Source organism: Megascapheus bottae, chromosome 29 (genome assembly GCF_031878675.1).
Source record: "Megascapheus bottae isolate mThoBot1 chromosome 29, mThoBot2.hap1, whole genome shotgun sequence".
NCBI classification, from domain to species: domain Eukaryota; kingdom Metazoa; phylum Chordata; class Mammalia; order Rodentia; family Geomyidae; genus Megascapheus; species Megascapheus bottae.
In genome coordinates, this window is record NC_143537.1 from 5361511 (window position 1) to 5381719 (window position 20209).

Sequence of the window (20209 nt, forward strand, 5' to 3'; positions counted from 1 at the left end):
AAGGAAAAACCAGTCCAGGTGTGAGGTAGTCATGTTTTGCTGAACTTCAGATTCCACAACTTGATCTGCCTGCTTTAAAGTAACTATCTGACACTGAGAATACAAGTTAGAGATGAAGAGAACCCTGTGGGGACTAAAATAATTGAAATTTCCTGAAACAAAGTTTGTTTTTTTTTGCCAATTCTGGGCTTGAGCTCAGGGCCCGAGCACTGTCCTTGGACTTTCTCAAAGCTAGAACTCTACCACTTCTGGCTTTTTCTATGGATGTGGTCTTTGTGCATGCTAGGCAAGCACTCTTAACACTGGGCCAAACTCCTGGCCTGAAACAAAGTAAATTTTAACCAAGAGAAATGCTATAGCATTTTTGATGTGTTTTTCAAGAGTTACCTGAATCCTTTTTGTGGAAAGTAGAGTTGGGATGGCAAAGACTACTGTGCAGTGTCCTATGGTAAGGTGCACACTGCGGCGGCCACATGGGCCAGCAACCCCAGTACTTGCGAGGCAGCCCGGGAGCTCAAGAAGACCATGTCTTGAAAAAGAAAAAATCAAACCAAGCCTTCACCATGGTTTAGTTATTCCTGTTAAGAATAAGAGGGCCTTGGGGCCAGGAGTTTGGCCTAGTGGTAGAGTGCTTGCCTAGTATGCCCAAAGGGCAGGGTTGTATTCCTCGGTAACCACATGTATAGAAAAAGCCGGAAGTGGTGCTGAGGCGCAAGTGGTAGAGCTCTAGCCTTGAGAAAGTCCAAGGGCAGTGCTTAGGCGTTGAGTTCAAGCCTCAGGACTGGCAAAAAAATAAAAATAAAAAAGAATAAGAGGGCCAGGTGGGATGGCTCATGCCCATAATCCTAGCTATTCAGGAGATCCGAGGATCAAGGTTCAAAGCCAGCCTGGGCACAAAAAGACCTGAGACTTTTCTTCATTTAACCTCTAGAAAAATGGGAAGTGGGGCTTGGCTCAAGGATAGGGCGGTAGCCTTGAGCTGAAGAGCCCAGGGACAGCGCCCAGGCCGAGTTCAAGCCCCATGACCCACAAAAAAAGAAAAAGAAAAAGAGGGAGGGCCTCTCTGTTAGCAGTGGGTAGATGTGGGCACAGAAGTAGTGGTGTCTGCTCAGCCAAGCTCCACAGGACCCAGCTTGTCCTACCCGGCCGCGCAGCGGAAGGTTACTGCCCAAAGCGTGCAGGCCTCCGCTGCAGCCCGAGTGAAAGAGCACTTTTCTGACCCGAGCAAGCCAGACCCGGGCGAAGGGCAGGCTCTTTTCCTGCTGGTTTGTCTCAGGGCCTTGCAGTGCCCTGCAGCCAGGTTCTTCGGAGGTGGGGCCAGGGACTTGGTTCCTGGCACGGGTGGGTGCCCAATCCCAGTATCCCCACCCTCCTGAGTGCTGGGATCGATGTAGGTGTGGCTGCCGTTAGGTGTGCTGGAAAGGCTGCACCCTCACAGGCCACGGCGTGCGCCTGCGCGAGCGTCTGCGCCTGCGCCCTGGCACCGGCGCCCAGGCGCATCCCGGGCGCCTCGCTCGCAGCCTCGGGGGCTCGGCGGTGAAGGGTGGGGTGGAACTGTGGAAGATGGGACGGCGATGAGGCGTGGGGGCAGGAGGAGCACGCGCGGGACCACTCACGGCCTCTCTTCCCTCTGTCTCTCCCCCCCCCCCCCCCCCGCCCCGCAGGTTCGGGCCCCACGGCATCCCGGTGACCGTGTTCCCCAAGCGGGACCCCAAGGAGCGGGCCGAGGCGCCCGGCCCGGAGCTGGGCCCGGCGCCCGCGGGGCTGTGGACGTCCAAGCCGCCGCCGCTCTTCCACGAGGGCGCGCCGTACCCGCCCCCGCTCTTCATCCGGGACACCTACAACCAGGCCCTACCTCAGCCGCCGCCGCGCAAGATCAAGCGGCCCAAGCGGAAGCTGTTCCGCGAGGAGCCCACCTCCCTCCTGAACGCCATCCGCCTGCGGCCGCGCCAGGTGCTCTGCGAGAAGTGCAAGAACAGCGTGGCGGCGGCCGCCGACAAGAAGGAGGCGCGCGGCGGCGGGGGCGGCGGCGAGGACCGCAAGCGCCGGGGCGAGGCCGCGGCCGCCGTGGGCAAGAAGCTCAAGGGCGAGCCCAAGGTGGACGCCAAGGGCCCCGCCGCCGCCGCCGGCGCCGCTGCCGCCACCGCCGAGGGCGCGCGGCGCGGGGCCGCCTCCGCCTCCGCCGTGGTGAAGGTCCCGGGCCTGGCCGGGCCCGGGCGGGCCAGGGTGGTGCGCGTGCCCGCGCAGGCCGGCGCCTCCAAGGTCCTACAGAGCAAGAACATGGACCACGCCAAAGCCCGGGACGTCCTGAAAATGGCCAAAGAGAAGGCGCAGAAGAAGCCCAGTGAGCCCCCGTCCGCGTCCCGGAGCGCCCACTCCAAGGGGCACCTCGCCCGGCGCTACCAGAGCCCCGGCGCGGGCGCCCTGCCGCCCCGCGTGCGCTTAAAACCGCAGCGCTACCGCAACGAGGAGAACGACTCTTCCCTCAAGACCGGGCTGGAGCGCGTGCGCAGCGGCAAGCTGGGCCCCAAGCCGCCGGCCCGCTGCTCCTCCACGCGCGCAGCAGGTGAGAGCGCCGAGGCCCGGGGCCGGGACGCAGCGCAGACGCTGGGCGCGAGGGGCAGCCGAGGCGATCTCTCTGTGTACCTGGCCCTAAACCCAAAGCCGGCCGACTCGTGCAGTGCTTCCGTGTGTAGCCTTGATAGCGCGGATGACCTGCGATCCTGCAACTCGGAGGGTAGCTCCTCCGAGAGCCTGGCCTTCCCTCCCGGCGGCCGGCGCGCGCCCCCCGCCGCCGCCTCCTCCTCAAGGGAAGAGAGGAAGCGCAGTCATTCCTTGAAAATGAAAATCTTTTCCAAAAACGTCTCTAAGTGCGTCTCGCCCGATGGCAGGACCCTGTGTGTAGGGGACATTGTGTGGGCCAAGATGTGTGGCTTCCCCTGGTGGCCGGCCCGGGTCCTCACCATCACTGTGAGCCGCCGAGAGGACGGGCTGCTGGCCCGCCAGGAGGCGCGCCTCGCCTGGTTCGGGTCTCCCACCACCTCCTCCCTCGCGCTCTCGCAGCTCTCCCCCTTCCTAGACAGCTTCCAGTCCCGCTTTCATAAGAAGAGAAAGGGCCTGTACCGCAAGGCCGTCGCGGAGGCGGCCGCGGCCGCCGAGCAGCTCACCCCCGAAGTGCGGGCTCTCTTGACCCAGTTTGAAACGTGACCGAGGACGGTAAGGTAGGCAAGCACCGCGGGGAGGCGCCCGGGCCGGCCGGCCGGGCGAGGTAGGGACGGTGTCCACGCGGGAGCCTGGGCCGCCCGGCCCGGCCCGGAGCGAGCGGACCCGCCCTCGCCGGGCTGGCTCTGCCCAGGGGGAGGCCTGAGCGCCCAGGCCGCCGGAGTCCAGTCCACTTGTCTGGAGGGGGCGGAGACCGCGGCCCTGCTGCTGCTGCTGCTGCTGCTGCTGCTGCTGCTGCTGCTGGTGGTGGTGGTGGTGGTGGTGACGGTGACGGTGGTGACGGTGGTGACTTCTCTACAGTGTAGGAATCATCTCAAGGCCTAAGACCACGGCCTCATGTGTATCTGGGTGTGTGTGTGTGTATGCGCTTGTGCGCGTGTGTGTACGCGTGTGTGTGCACATGTGTGCGTACATGTGTGCGTGTGTGTATGCGCGTGTGCGCACGCCCGTCCCCGTCCTGTGGAGTCACTGCCCGTGCCTGTGCGAGCTGGGTTGCACGTCTGGGTGTCTGCGGGGCTGGCGCGCTGGTCTAGCAGGGGCCGTTTACTGACCGCAGACACAGCCTCTCTCCGGGCTTGATGGGGGAAGGTTGGCCTGGGGCGCTCGCCGGACCGTGCTGCCTCGGGGTGGACTCTGTCCTGTCAGGTTCCTAAATTCGAGACAGGTCTGAGCCCTCCCTTTCTTTGGTGTGGGTAACGTTTCCACGCTCGGGTGGGGAGTTAGACAGGTTTCCTTCACCACCCACACTGCTAACTGTGGTCAAATTTTCTGGTAGACGATGTCCTAGTAAACTACACTTTGGGAATTGATATGAGTAATTGTTACATTTGAATGTTAACCTCATTTGATCATTTTAAAAGGGAATTCCATTTAAGATATCTGTTTGCAGGTCAGAAAACCGTGTAATTGTGTGATGCTCTGAAATGTAAAAAAACTAAACAGCAAACCAAAACCAAAACAAAAGAAGAAAACAAATATTGTAAATAAAATCAACTAAATCCAAATTATTTGTGTGTGTTTCTCAAAAAGCTTTGACAAATTTCAAGATGGGAGAAAACCGTTCTTGGTGACAGTGTTTAGAAAGGACAGGCTAGCACTGGGCTCTGCCTGCGGTGGGCAGCGCCAGCGGAGAGCGCGTCTCCCCGCTCACCGAACTGTGGCTTTGTCTCTCTCAGCCATACACCGTGGAGTTTGCTTCGTGGGGCAGGGAAAGCGCAGGCCCTCTGCGTGCGGTGCCCTGGCGTCACCATTTCAGGAGCCAGTGACCTAGCTGGCGGCCATATCACCCATCTACCCTGGAGATGTGGTTCCTTACTCAGTCAGCAGGTTTTGCTCCGTCTTTTGCCCAGGGTGGCCAGTTTATCAGCCCAATTTAAACTGCTTCAGACCTTTTGTATCTCCTACATGGCAGATGATTTCAAGTTGCCACTTAAAAGTATGCAGCGGCATTACTAATCGCACTACAATTGCATTCCTTAGTAATGCAAGTTGAAAGATCCATTACTGTGAAATTAAAAAATGCAGGCTGGAAACCCATAGTTTTATTTTGACCACTCCCTTAAGCTGGACTTGGCTTAAAACACCTAGAATTGGAACTGGTGGGTGGCGTGGCTCCCATGGTAGAGCACGGACCTTGAGCAAAAAAGCCAAAGTGACAGCCCAGGCCCTGCGTGCCAACTCCAGTGCCAGCACCCACGTATAGAATTTTCTGTGGGGAACTCAATCAATGCTTTTTGATTTTAATAAACACACAATAAAAATGTTTCGCTTGAACATATTCTTTCCTGCAAACAGAAACTTTTAAAGTCACTGGTTCTAATGGATTGAAAGAAGGCCTAGTGTGATACACGGCTTCTGAGGGAAGAATCTTCAGCACATTTTTATTATTATTTTGAGTATCTTTCAGATGATTGAATTTGCTCACTGAAGTTAGGAAGTTGAAGGAGATTGAAGTCACCTGACTGATTTGAGGCTTTCTGTGGTGGTATGGGCAGGTTTTTACCGTGGTAGTGGCTTTAACATGGAGACTGCTAATACAGTCAGGTGCTTTGGTAAGTATGCGTTTGTGTCAAAAGCCAGAGTTAGGTCATTTCAGAAGCCATGGGGGTAAAAGAAAATACGTTTGTGGGGGCTCAAAAGCAACTTTCAACAGAATGTAGCTGTGTGTGCCTGTAGTGTCAGCACTGCTGGTGCGTTTGAAGCTTGCCCGATTTGCATAGTGATAACCCGTTTGACAAGTCACTTTTGTAGTTCTACCTTCAAGGAAAAGGTAGAAGTATAACCACAAGTTTGTGTGAATTAACTGTGCTATGTGCTCCTTCCTGTTAAACTTGCACCTCATTTCAGTAGGGAAACAAGTTTTAAATAATCTCTAATCTTCAATGCATGTTCTAAACACTAGCCCAATCACTGTATACACTAGTGTATTGCAGGCAGAGTGGGCTGGGATGGTCCGGGGGCTTGAACTCAGAGCCTGGGTGTGGTCCCTGAGCTCTTTTGCTCAAGGCTAGGGTTCTACCATTGGAGCCACAGCTCCACTTCCAGTTTTCTGGTGGTTAATTGCAGATAAGAGTCTTGACTTTTGTGCCCAGTCTAGCTTTGAACCTCGATCCTCAAATCTCAGCCTCCTGAGTTAGCTAGGTTTACAGTCGTGAGCATCAGCCAGCACCTGGCTCAAGTGAAAACTTTGTAGCTAGACAATTTTGTCCAGTATCTACTGCAGGTAGAGATAAAGATGAATTGGGTAGTTTTATCACTTAAGATTTGTTTTTTCCTTGAAATTAATAGAAGGCACATTTTGTATGGTGATAACCCACAGGGTGTTTTTTTCCTCTTGCATAGAGCTAGGTGAAGACCATGGACTAGGGAAGTGGTAAAGCCAAGGCAGCAGTGCAAGAGCTGTGGGAAGTCAGAACTTAGAGGCCGGGAAAGCTGTCTAGCGGGTGGGGAACTGGCCTTACTGGTGAGGCTGCTTACCGGACCTATGAGGCTGTCTGGAGGTAGCTGGGAGACTGGGATTCATGAGCGGGAAGTCTGTAGAAGGGCTTGGTGGTTATAGAAGACTTAAATGTTGAGGAAACTTCGCAACAGTATCTGCAGATGAGTACTGAGTAGAGCAGACAAGAGTAGGCAGTAAGATGAACTAAAGATCAGCAAGTCTTATTTAATGGATTCTGTTTATGGAAGCTTGTACTTAAAAAAAGAAGATACTGGGACCGGGAGTTTGGCCTAGTGGTAGAGTGCTTGCCTAGCACGCACGAAGACCCGGTACCACATACATAGAAAAAAGCCAGAAAGTGGTCCTGTGGCTCAACTGACAGAGCTCTAGTCTTGAGAAAGTCCAAGGACAGTGCTCAGGTCCTCAGCTCAAGCCCAGGACTGGCGAAAAAAAAAAAAGAGTTGGAACTTAAAATTAGGTTTCCTGTTGAAGTTGTAAATGCCCTGCAGTGCATGCTGCATGGTGTTTGCAGCAGATTGGCAAGTGTCTAGAAAAAGCTGACGCTTTAATTCCAAGATTTATGTCTAGTGATGGCCTCCAGAATGAATTTCCAAATATGGACAAATTTTGCTTTGGAATTGTACTGCTATCACAGCTACCAAACTATTACCAAAATGCCTGGAATTCAGAACTGTCCTGGGGTGGCTGTGCTGCCAACTGTAGAAGAAAGCAAATGGGACGTGTGTCTCCTATCTGGTACTGAATTGGCTGACAGGCACTTAGTGCATTCATTCACTCCTTCATCTGGCAAAGATGCATAAGACTTAAGCAGTGAAGAAATGAACAGGAGGTTTAATACAGATAGGAGATGATTTATCTTTCTCTCTTTGTGGTCCTTGGGCCTGGGTGCTGTCCTTCAAGCTCGTCCTTCAAGCTCCTTTTTCTCAAGGCTAGCCCTCTACCAGCTGAGCCACAGCGCCTCTTCCCAGCTTTTTCTGTGAGTAGGAGTCTCATAGGCATTCCTGCCTGAATCTCAAGTGTGAGCCAGGAAGCGTTCGTTCTGGCAGGCAGGTGTGAAGGATGAGAGGTCAGTGGCCAGCCATGATGTTTCTTGGTTTGGAACTCAAAGCTCAGCCTCTGGAGTAGCTAGGATTAAAGGTGTGAATCACTGGTGCCTGGCCTCGGTTGACAATTTTGCAGGATATTTTTGGTTTCTTTATTGTGGATAATCAACACTAAGATCAGAAAATAATGGCTTTTTTTTTTTTTTTTTTTTTTTTTGCCAGTCCTGGGCTTGAGCTCAGGGCCTGAGCACTGTCCTTGGACTTTCTCAAGGCTAGAGACTACCACTTGAGCCTCAGCACCACTTCCGGCTTTTTTCTATGTATGTGGCACCGAAGAATCGAACCCGGGTCTTCATGCATGCTAGGCAAGCACTTTAACCACTAGGCCAGACTCCCAGCCCCAATAATGGCTTTTTCTTTTGTTGTTTTTGTGTTGATTGCGGGGCTTGGACACAGAGTTTGAGTGCCGTCCCTTAGCTTTTGTGCTCAAGGTCAGTGCTCTGCCATTTGAGCCACAGATGCGATGATTTATTTTGACCAATTGGAGATCTCTCGTGGACTTTCCTGCTGGGCTGTTTTCAGCACGCAGTCCTCAGCCTCTTGAGAAGCTGCGAGCTTCTCAGGTCCAGTTTGTGGTGGAAGTGTCTGGAAGGGAAGCTGTGAGGTGTCCCTGCTTCCTCCTGGGCCTCTCCACATGCAGAACCCTTCATGACGGGTTTATGTGAGTTAGCGTTGCCGCATGCACTTGAGAGGTTTTAGAGCCTGCTGCTGGTGGCTGGCGCCTGCAGTCCTGGCCCCTCAAGGAGACTGAACTCGTTAGGATCATGGTTTGAAGCCAGCCTGGCAGGAAAGCCCATGAAACTCTTACCTCTAATTAGCCAGCCTCCAGCTAGCCTGGAGCTGTAGGTGCTGCCAGGCATGAGTGCTGGCCATGAGCAAAAAAGCCTAGCCACCGCCACTAGCAACCAAAGTAACAACAGCGGGTCCCACTTTAAACTGTTCCCTTCTAGTAATTATGCCACTTTAAAAATAATTCTTTTCTGTTTCTTATTTTTGTTGGTCATGGGGCTTGAACTCTAGGTCTGGACACGGTCCCTGAGTTCTTCATCTCAAGGCTACCGCCCTACCCCTAGAGCCACTTCCAGTTTTCTGGTGGTTAATTGGAGGTAAGAGTCTCATGGTCTTTAGTGCCTGGGCTGGCTTTGAACCTCGATTCTCAGATCTCAGCCTCCTGAGTAGCTAGGATGACAGGCGTGAGCCGTTCCCTGTGCCCGGCGCCTATTTGTCTGTTTTTAGAGGTACTTATGACTACCCAAACGGTGACTTTAATGCTGGAACTAGATTGCTTGTCCAGGTAAGTATGGGGCACACCACCCAACTGTGTGGCCCCTCTCGGAATCACTCTCATTTTTCGTGTCTGCACGCAGAAGTGACTAACATAATGATGTGCTATTGCTGAACTCCAAGGTCCCCTTCTGTGCCAAACTTTGTAGGAAACACCAGTTTTTATATGATGCCATTCATCTTGGGACTAAGTCAGATTTCAGTGCCTTTCATCTCTGAGAAATGTTGAAATTGAGAAGTGTTGTTGTCGTTGGGGGGGTGACGGAAAGGAGATGGTAGATGGTAGGCTCTCGTGCATTTCTGGAGTGGTTTTGAAGGGTCCCACGGTTGGTGGCTCCAGCCTGTGCCTGAATCTGCGTGGCGTCCTGCGTGCCGTCCGCAACAACACACTCCTATAGCAGGTCTCGTGTGAACAAAAGGAAAAACGGTGGGCCGGGGATGGGCTGGAGATGGCGAGGCTGCCTGGCAAGCTGACTGAGTTCAGATCTGAGAGCTGCACGCTTTGACGTCGTCCATCATTTGCTTGTAATTATGCACAGTGCATTTCCACAGCGTTTTTCTTTTTAGAAAAATGACTTCCTTTTGGACCATGTCTTCTGTCCCAGTGTTCTTTCCTTTACCTCGACAATACCTTGGAACCTTGGGGTTCTAGTACTACAGAGGCCCAGGGCCGGGCCTGGGCTGAGAGTGTGCTGGGCAGTGGGCCCGAGCCAGGGCAAGCTTTCACCAGAGAATGGCTCTCTGGCTTTGTGGGCTTGTGGTTGGAAGTCCTGGCTCTAGAGAGCAGTCAGTGCTCGGTTCTAAACCTGCCTGGCTGGGGTCGGCTCTGAGCAGCAGTGTGGTCACGTGGGGATGGGGGTCAGGGTGGGTAGTTGTGAGGTGAAGCACTGCAGGAATGCGGGGCGCAGGGCCTGCGCAGCCTCGGTGGTCACTGCAGCGGGGTCTCAGTATCACGAGATTCCCACTCTGCTCTGGATTCCCAGAGTGAGACTGGGAGGTCCTGAGGGGACCATGCACATGCCCATGGCACACCCTTCCTCCCGGCCCAGGGGATGGAGCCCTCACCGGTCCATCCGAGGACCTCAGCTGCCCTTCAGTGTGGCTCACGGGTGTTAGTTAGTTCTGTCATCCGTAGTTGGGCAAGAGGTAAGAACTGGAGATTCGTTTGGCCTTTTTAATTCAATTTTGTTGTTGTTGTTGGCCGTGGGAATCGAACACAGGGCCTGAGCGCTGTCCCTGAGCTTTTTCTTCTCAAGGCTAGGGCTCCACCACTCAGAGCCACAGTGCTACTTGGAATTTTCTGGTGTTTAGAGATGCGAGTCTCATAGGCAATCCTCAGCTCTCAGCCTCCTGAGTAAGTAGGATTATAGACAAGAGCCACTGGCCCCTGGCTGGTTTAGACTTTTTTTTTTTGGGGGGGGGGTCCATTGTGGGGTTTGAACTCAGGACCTAGACGCCATCCCTGTGCCTCTGTGTGCTCAAGGTAGTGCTCTACCATTGAGCCATATTACCATTTCTGGTTTTTGAGGGGGGGTAGTGGTTAACTGGAGATGAGCTCAGCCTCCTGACTAGAGGAGATTTAGATTTTCTTTTTCTTTGGTGGGTCATGGGGCTTGAACTCAGCCTGGGCGCTGTCCCTGAGCTCTTCAGCTCAAGGCTACTGCCCTACCCTGGAGCCAAGCCCCACTTCTAGAAGTTACTTGAAGAGTCTCAGGTCCTTTTGTGCCATGCTGGCTTTGAACCTTGATCCTGATCTCAGCTACTCTGAGCAGCTCCCATGAGTAGCTAGGATTACAGGTGTCTACCACCATGCCTGGCTGTGATTTAGAATTCTTTTTTTTTTTTTCCCCCAGTCCTGGAGCTTGAACTCAGGGCCTGGGCACTGTCCTTGGGCTTTTTTCTCAAGGCTAGTGCCCTGCTACTTGAGCCACAGCACCATTTCTGGCTTTTTCTGTGTATGTAGTCCCGAGGAGTCGAAACCCGGGTCTTTGTGCATGCTAAGCCAGCACTCTACCACTAGGCCAAACACCCGGCCATTATTTAGAATTTTTAAAGGATTGACTATAACCTGATCAATGCTAGGATAAGACGAATTTATCATCATTGTACTTAAAGCTAAGGAGTAGGCAAAGAAGCCAATGTGTTTAAAAGGAAGCCTTAAAGCAGCAGTCCTTCATTTCAGGTATGCAGTATTCGAACTCCTGGAGTTCATGATGTCATATGGACAGGGAGACCAGGAAGCCCCAGCAAGGCCAGTAGAGGTGGTGAGGTAGTAGGCGTTTTTTTTGACAGGGACAGGAGCGGAGCCAGGAGACACGGGGTTGCTTGGACTTTGCCATTTGAGTTCTAGCAGGGCCGCTTCCACCATGCAAGCCCGCTGTGCCCTCCTGCGGGGAGAGTGCCCTCTGCTGGCCATAGGTGGTGTCTGCACCGCCTCCTGTCCTCTCCCCAAACTGCACATTTGTGGAGCTGCCTGCCACGTTATGCTTAAGAAAATTCAACTGTTTTGTGTTTTTTTTTCCCCTGTAAAATGAATTGGCTTCAAAGGGATGGACTTAAAAAAAAAAAAAGACTGCGCTGTTTTTGTTAACTTGGTTTTTTCTACCATAGGTCTCAACAAATGGCAGCTATTTACATCAGGCAGTGCGGGTCCTGCTGCTCCCTCACGCTGTCTGATGGACCACTGTGGATCCAGGCCGCAGCCCTGATGTCACAGGGAAGCGGGCAGGTCTATCTGTCTTGAGCCCTGGCACAGAGCCAAGAGGGCGTCGTGCCATTGAGCGACCACGCAAAGGGGCTAGGCTAGGTGGCCAGGCGAGTGGGGCTTTCTCCGTGTTTTCGTTGCCGTTGGGATCGGGGCGTGCCGCATGGAGGCGGGGAAGCTGCTTTTGGCGGGAGCTGTCTGCTGCAGAACTCCACGCACAGATGTGTTCACTCTTTGTCATCTTTGTCCTGTTCCATTCACCTGACAGTGACTAAGACACTATGTGTAAGATATGTGACCCAGACGCCAAGGGGTTGAGTCTGTAATTCTAGTCACTGGAGGCCGAGATCCGAGGATCATGGTTTTGAAGCCAGTCTGGGCTGTAGCTCAGCGCCTAAGTTGAAGCCCTAGGATGGTGAACTCACACTGATCTCAGAACACTTGGTGCCCGTGTAAGGCCAGAAAAACTATAGGTGCTGGCAATTAAATGTGGTGATAATGTATTTAATTGCCCTTTTTTTTGTGGGGGGTCATGGCGCTTGAACTTGGTCTGGGCACTGTCCTGGAGCTCTTCAGCTCAAGCCAAATGCCCTACCCCTAGGCCTGGGCAGCTCTAGGCTACCTCCCTACCCTTGAACCAAGCCCCACTTCCTGTTTTTCTAGCAGTTAATTGGAAATAAGAGTCTCATGGACTTAAGTGCCTGGGCTGGCTTTGAACCTTGATCCTCAGATCTCAGCCTCTTGAGTGACTAGGATTACAGCAGTGAGCTACTGACACCCAGCTTTAATTGCTTTAAAAATATTTCCACATCCCGTATGGTAGGAAAGGCTCTGGGATATTTGTGCTTGCCGTGCTCCTTTTAAACATTAGATCTGCGTTCTTTTCAAGAGGTACTCACCTCCCTTCCCTTTGGGGTGGGAGAACGCCTAGTGTCTGTGCAGTTCCTGAGGAGGGGTTCGGGTGTAAGGTACCAGCTCTGAGGGGCATGCTTTACATCGGATTTTGTTGGAACTTTGGACTCAGTCTGTGAAGGCGTTAAACTGAACTTGACACCAGTAAGTTGATGCCAGATTTTGAGAATGACAGAAGTAGAAACTTGCATGACACTAGCCCCTTTTTCACTCAGAGTGGGAACATTTACTTAGGAAAATCTATCCTGGTTTTAGTTTTACTTAGTAAAGCCTGTGGGGGGGAGGGTTGGTTCTGTATTTGAACTTATAGCCTTGTGCTTGCCAGGCAGGTGCTCTACCAGGTGAACCATGCCCTATCCCTAGCCATTTCTCAGGGCTGAATTTCAGACCTTAACTATTCTTTGTCAGAAGCAAGTACATCAAACTTTTACTTCATTCCTCACCCTTGGTCAGTTGTGGGGCTTGAACTCAGGACCTGAGCACTGTCCTTGGACTTTCTCAAGGCTAGAGCTCTACCACTTGAGCCTCAGCACCACTTCTGGCTTTTTTCTATGTTTGAGGTATGGAAGAATCGAACCCGGGTCTTCATGCATGCTAGGCAAGCACTCTACCACTAGGCCAAACTCCCGGCTCCCAGGCCCTTTATTTTTATAGGCCTTAAGAGAATGAAGCGGGATGACGTGTGCCGAGACATTAGCATAGGTATTCAGTCTATGGGAAGTTCCACTAGGAAGCCTATCTGTATTGCTTTTGTCGGCCAACCACTGAAGTGTTATATCTCTGGTTTAAAAAGCACTTGAGCCAGGGCCGGGAGTTTGGCCTAGTGGTAGAGTGCTTGCCTAGCATGCACGAAGACCCGGGTTCGATTCCTTGGTACCACATACATAGAAAAAGCCAGAAATGGTGCTGTGACTCAAGTGGCACAGTGCTAATCTTGACGAAAAAGCCCTGAGTTCAAGCCCCAGGACTGGCAAAATAAATAAATAAAAAAGGGCCTGGAAAGGCCTGGCTGGCAGTTTGGCTTTGTGGTATAGTGCTTGCCTGGCATGCACGAAGACCGGGCCCCAGGCCTTGGTACCACATACATAGAAAAAAGCCAGAAGTGGTGCCTCTAGCTCATAGGGCTAGAGCTCTAGCCCAGGACTGGCAAAAAGAGGTCCCTTGGCCAAGTGCTGCTTCTGGTGGGCTGCTTCTCCAGGACTTTATAAACAGTGCCCGAGCTGAGGCAGCCAAGGCTGTAGGTCGATTTCTACAGGGTGGCACAGCAGGGTTTGGCTGGTATAGGGAAGGTGTGGAAGGACAGTGCCTGTCTAGCCCTGTGCCGGTGTGCAGGCTCCGTCCAGATGCCCCTTCTGCTGTGCACAGGGGCAGTGTGGCTTAGGGCTGAGCCTGCGATTTCTAGTCTCTTCTACCTATCTTGAAAGAATTGCCAACCTAAAGAATCATGCATTAAAAAAAAGTCAAAGGTACATCGTCTTGTCAGTTATTTTTGCTTTATTCACAGGGCATAACTGCCCTTCTGTGCCCTGGTGTACAGCTCAACTGAACTAAGGATTTCTCCCCTCGTGTTCACTTGTGCTTAACGTGGTTTTCTCCCTGTCTTTACTGTATTTCAGCACAGAGACATTAGCAGGCTGCTGGTTTTGTGGACCTGCGCCGCGGGGCAGCAGCTGCACCGGGACTGAAGCCAGCGGAGTAAGCGCTGAGGCAGTGCCGAGCCAGCAGTCTATAAGGGGCAAACATAGGAAACTCAAGAAAAGGTAGTAGGGAATATTTTATAAACTGTGGCAATAATGATGCATGAGAGGAGACGTGGTATGAACACAGCAGAACTCACTTGACTTTGCATATGGAGAAGCGCGGACAAACCTCTTTACAATGTGAAGTTCTCAGTGCGGCGTGGATGGCCTCAAGGCCTGGGTTCATGCAGAAGTGTGGAATTATTTTTCCTAATTAAGATGTATGCTCTTCGGTTCAGACTCAAGGAAAGTATTTCTGCCGTGGCTGTCCCCCAGGAGGAGCCGTCCGCGGCCTCGGGACCCCCGGCAGCGTGCCCTACCCCACTCCGCAAACTCAACCCACACCCCTTTTCTTTCTTTTTCTTCCTTTCTTTTTTAACTAAAGCAGGACTTACCTTGGATGTATGTTTGCTTGTTAGAACATATTCAGATGTATTTATTTGCCACTAGTATTTAACATTTTGTGCACATTCATACTCACCTTTTCATACTGACTCCAAGTGATTCAGTTAGTGTGGGTCTTACTCCAAGAACCACTCTTCATTCTACGGAGCCGGAGTGGTCGGCAAGCGGGTGACAGCAGACCCACCTCTCTCCACGGCGGGAGGCACAGGCTCCAGGCAGCCCAGGCCCCGGGGACAGAGGCAGGAGAGATCTGACAACTCAGTGTGAACACTTCGTGCATGGAACATGCATTCTTAACAGAAATCCCAAGTTTCTTATCTTTTTGCTAAACATATACTTTGGAAAAAAAACACCTTACTTTTTAATGAGTGGAGAAAACATGAGAAAACTGGATGGACCTGTTAGTACTACATTTCTATGGCATTTTATATTTGATGGTGCCGAACTTTTAATAATAAAACAAATTTTTTAGTGGTAATACATATTTTTTAAACCAGAAAGATAAAAACCATGGTAATACCATATTACTTACTACAAAAAAAGGGAAAAAATGCCAAAAAATAGGACAACAAAAAGTTCATTCTCAGCATAGCACGGGCTGTCGAATCCTTCCATGATGTCACTGGTCACCTGATAATGCAGGCTCAGGAGCAGGGTGAGGCTCTGGGGTAGAGCCCGTACCTACCTGTCCTTTGTTACCTAACTCAAGAAGAAAAAGGCCGCCAGTCTTGAGTCTGGTGAGCCCCCACCATCATGGTTCTGGTGCACTCCACAGGGCTAGCTCGGGAATGGAGGCTGGCAAGGTCTCAGCCTGCACCTTTCCACCCGTGACCAGCAGCAGTGCAGACCACGGGCGGGGTCCCTTCAGGAACCAGGCCCTCCTGGAGGCCCAACATGGATTGCACAGGGTTGTGTGACAGACATTTTTAAGCTTTACAATGCTTTTGTAGCGTGGTGGACATGACCAGGAAGTAATTAAAGGGCAAAAGAGTTGGAAGGTCAAGTATTTTTTTCTCATGACAAATTCTCAAAGGTGTTTTGTTATAAAACCAGATTTTCACTTTTTTAAAATGCAACTTAGTGGTATTTAAAATCCAGACCCACCATGATGCAATTTCACTTCCATTGCTTTTGTTGCTTAATATTTAAGCTTTGCGTCATGCTACCTTCTGTCTGTGCTTCACGTCTTCACAAGCCTATTTCATTTTGTAGACTTGAATGACAAATTGTTTCTCATCTACGTATGCTCAGAGTTAAATGTTGAAGAATATTGTGTAACATTTATCCAATAAAGTCTGATTTTTTACAAATGGTTTTACTTTGTAGGGGTTAGATTTTTGCTTTGTTTTTTAACGGAGTTTTTAAAAGATCATTATTTTTAATGGAGCCTCTAACCCCTAGAAGACTTGACAGCAGCTCTGTTTTAGAGAGGTGGCGGAAGGCTAGCGGGATTCCAACCCTGGACGGAGCTGCGTGGCTGAGACACTGAGAGGCTCCGTCGGCTGTCGCAGCTCCTGGAACCCTCCCCTGACGGGGGACGGTGGACTCTGGGCGAGCTGGAAGGAGGTCAAGCAGTGGGTCAGGAAAACAGCGACTGGTCTCTGCAAACCTGACCACGGACCGGAGAGATCGGTCCGTCTAGATGCAGTCTCCGCTTTCTCTGCTCCACTGGGATAGAGAAGACCCCACCCGTGGAGCTGCGAACCTCAGACGTTCTCCCATTCCGGGCATCCAAAGGGTGTGACAGGAGGGCGCCATGGCGCGGTGGCTTTCCTTGGTCCCTCGGAAGCGGCGGGCCGGGGTGTGGCACGCTGCTGGCTCCACGCAGCTCCCAGTTAGTGACTGCGGGGCCGGGCTCCACTTCTGGTGCTGTCTGCAGCTCGTGCCACCACGGTGGCATGGGCCTCTCGAGTTCTCGTCCCTGCAGCGCCAAGCTGTTCCCCGCTCACCTCTACCAACGATGCTCTTCTCAGTGCTTCAATAAAGCGTGCTTTCCTCTAGTGAACCTGTCCCTTGACTCCTTCGCTTCGGTGCTGGGAAGGGAGAGCGCCCACAGCACGTGGCTGTGCCCACACGGCGGGGCGAGCTCATTGCACGAGCGCTGAGCCCAGCGCTTCAGGGGCCGACGCGCCTCCGTCATGTGTTTCCTCAGGAGGTGAGCTAGGAGCAGCAGCTTCTGCCGGCGACCTTCCTCACAGCAACTCCATTAAGAAACGTGCAGGGAAAGTCGGTTCTGAACAGGGTGGGCTTCCAGACAAGGCAGTGCACACAGTGTGAAATGACCCAAGAGGGCCGGAACCCTTACATACAGCAGGTGACAGGACGCAGGCCTAGAAGCTGCAGGCTTGGGGCAGTGCAGACATGGCTGCACCCCACAGGGACGGTGGGCTTCTAGATCATTAAGATCCAGCTCTAGAGGTAGCACCACGCCTGTCACCGTGACTGGCTCCACAGAAGCCTGGTGCCTGGTGGGGCACAAGCTGCGGTGAGCACCTGTGAGTGGGAAATGAAAGCTTCCCCAGTCCTAGGAGCAGAGTGACAGGGCAGGCATTGTAGCTGGTTGGGGCTACAACCAGAGCTGTGGGGCGTGTCCCTGGCGTGCAGTCTTGGCGGGGCCGCCAACTCTGGTGATGCCACCTGCTGTCCTTGGAGGTACTCAATAATAACCGTAAGCCCATCCCTCATTCCAACCAAGTTTGCCAGTCCTGGGCTTGAACTTGGGTCCTGGACACTGTCCTTGAACACTTTTTGCTCAAGGCTAGCACTCTGCCACTTGAGCCACAGTGCCACTTCCAGGTTCTGTGCATGTGGTACTGAGGAATCGAACCCAGGGCTTCATGCATGCTAGGCAAGCGTTCTACCACCAGGCAAAACTCCCAGTCCTCCATCCCTTATTTGTAGTATAGCTTTTCACCCCACAGGAAGAAGTGGGTACTGCCCTTCCTTATTCAGCTACACACACTTCCTGAACTCTGTCCTTGGCATGAGCCACGCCTGCAGCTTCCATTTTCCCTTTAAGTTTGAAAAGCTCTTAGTTCCTGCCAAGGTATGTGCCATTAGGTCAGCTCTTCCTTGAGAAAGGGTCTTTTTATTCTTGCCGGTCTGGCTTTGTTCTGGGAATCCAACAATCTCAGTCTCCCACAGTAGCTGGGATTACAGGTGCGACCCCCAGTGCCCTGCTTGGACCTTGCCTTTAAAGTATTCTCGGGTTAAAAAAATAATTCTCCATTTTGGCACAGCTGCCCAAATTCTTTGGAAAACGCTAGATGCACAGACATACTTGGCTTTTGGGGTCACGGAACTGCAAAATGCATTTTTTAACCAGGCCTCCACTTAGCTGCCAGCTCCTTACCCATCTCGTCAGACAATGAAATACAGCAAAAAGCCCATGGCTGCCCTTCGTCTGTCACCTCACATTCTAGCTTGACCATCTGGAGGCTGGCTCAGCCATGAGGCCAGCAACACTTCCTAACATGGTCCCCTCCAGCGGCCACGCCAAATGCCAGAACCTTCACCTAACCCAGACAAGCACGCATGCCTCTGACTACCTACCTGGGCAACTCTGCAGTGCCACTGCCTTGGTGCTCTGGTTGAGCCCAGAACCCTGATGTAACTGCAGGAGCCAAGCAGCCTCCACACTGGGGCATGCACGGTGTTCTTGCTCTCCTTAGTACAGTCAGATCAGGCAACATGGCATTTGGGAAGGAGTGAAGCAAGATGCAAAAGTCTAAAACCCAAAACTGCAAACAGCAGCGTGGCTGGGAGACACCAGGGGTTTAAGCAGCAGAAGACACCGGGGAGCCAGGATGGTTCCCATCCTAAGAGCTGTATGCAGCGGTGCATTTTACTTTTTTTGGGTCAGTCATGGGCTTGAATTTAGGGCCTGTGCACTGTTCCTGAGCCTTTTCAGCTCAAGACCACCGCTTGCTTTTCTGGTGGTTCGCTGGAGAAAACTGCAACCCTCAGCTCAGCCTCCTGAGTAGCAATTTCTTAGCCAGCAGGAAAGTCGGGGCATGGTGCAACACAGACGCGGACCACAGGGCCCGATGCAAATGTGACATGGAGGAAGGAAGCTGAAAAAAAAAGGCCAGGTGGGGATTTTTGGAGTCTCACGTCCTCACCAATGCAAAATGAAAACCAGGAAGCAAAGAGCTCAATACAGAGGGGGTGGGACTTTAGCTCAGTGAAGAGTGTTTGCCTGGCAAGTGCCAAGGCCCTGAGTTCAGTCCTCTCAGCACCACAAAAGAAAAAAACCAGAGCACACTGGCTTCCTGTGACTCTTCTACGACATCCTTGTTTTCCTAGCACAAGTGCTGGATTCATTGGAGAAACCCAGCTGAGCCCCTGTAATTTGCCAGAAGGGAACATTACCTGGTAAGATGGCTCCTGGACACGGGAAGGCTTGCGGTGACACTGCTGCTGTGGTGACCAGAGGAGAGGTGACCAGCGTCTGTGTGTGTCTTGGGAAATGGGTGCTGGTTAGTAGCACAGACAGTTTATTTATTCTTTGCCAGACCTGGGGCTTGAACTCACCTCTTGAGCCACAGCACCACTCCCAGCTTTCTCCCCGCACCCCCAGCTTGTGCATGTGGTACCGAGGAACTGGACCCGGGTCTTGGTGCATGCTAGGCAAGCACTCTACCACTAGGCCACACCCCCAGCCCGGCATAGACATTTTTAAAAACAGGCACTAACAAGGCATACACTGTGGACAGTGATGTCACCTGGAAACTCCTGCGGAGGTGCCGGCCAAAGAGAAGGGGGCTATGCGCAGGAAGCCTGACCCCTACCGCACTAATGGTCCCCTCTGCAGGTGAGGCCACCCCCTCGCTGTCAGTTCTCAAAATGTAGGCCAAGGTTCCTTCAGGTGCTTGCTCATGGGGCCAGAGTCCTATGGGGGTGACCTTTCTTTACTGTCACTCTGTCCCAAGTGACACGACTACTGGCACAGAGCCAGACGAGTCTTGTCAACCTAAGAGGCGCACACTGGACAAGCTGCATCATGGCTCTGGAAGGGATTTTTGAGGAGCTGGCTGCCCTTACACCCCTGGTCTAAGCTTCCTGACTTCTGGGATAATAGCTGTGCACTCACAGCTAGGAATGATGATGTTTACAGTTTCAGCTTGACTTTCTAAATATCAGTATATGGAACCCTGAAGAAGTGTCAAGTTCTCTCTCCTCGTGCAGGCCACATGCATACTAGCTAGGCACCCGCTCCAGCACTGAGATCCAAAAAATCTGAAAACATGAGTATCATCAGGCAATGTAGTTTCTGGGGAAAATAAAGTACCCAGATTGGTGGTACACACCTGTAATCCCAGCACTTGGGGTGTCTAAGCAGACTGAGCTTAAGGCCAGCCTGGGCTGTAGAAAAGCAAAACCCTGTCCCCATGTACCACCCACGCCCCCAGACATCCAAGAAAAACTGGCCACACACCAACTCCTCTCCCCTCCCACGAGGAATTACTTCAGCATGGAAAGAAACTATTTGGCAAACCAGCAAGAGCAGCTGCTGTCCACCACTGTCGCCTCTGGGCGGGTAAGAAGGGCGTTGTCCTCCACGGGGACACGACGACTGACCCACCACCGCCCGCGATGCTCATGCGAGCATTAGTGGATCACAGAAACATGGCTGTCCTCAAAACCCTGCGCACCAGGGAGGAAGACCACGCTTGTTCTGAGCCTCGGATACACCTGGTGACTACACCTGGGCAAAGCCACTAGTTATAACCATGATTACCTGTACAAACCTGGAGAGGCTCCACGTGGCTCGTGAAGAACTCCTGGATTCTGCCACCCAGCTGAACTGCAGCGACAACTCGAACTTTCCGCACGTCTGTGGAAGTCAGCATCTGCACCCCTGCCGGAAACCAATCCTATG

At 52.2% G+C, this 20209-nt stretch overlaps 1 protein-coding gene across 1 annotated transcript in view; it reads left to right on the forward strand.

The window, feature by feature from the left end:
• The window catches only part of Pwwp2a (PWWP domain containing 2A), a 28708-nt gene extending 14030 nt beyond the window's left edge, over nt 1-14678 (forward strand). Inside the window, exons 2-3 of the mRNA XM_090321256.1 lie at nt 1665-3221; nt 13801-14678. Coding sequence (XP_090177382.1) covers nt 1665-3207 — 1543 coding nt within the window. The 3' untranslated portion in view covers nt 3208-3221; nt 13801-14678. The remainder of the gene's footprint in view (nt 1-1664; nt 3222-13800) is intronic.
• Nucleotides 14679-20209: the final 5531 nt, after the last annotated feature.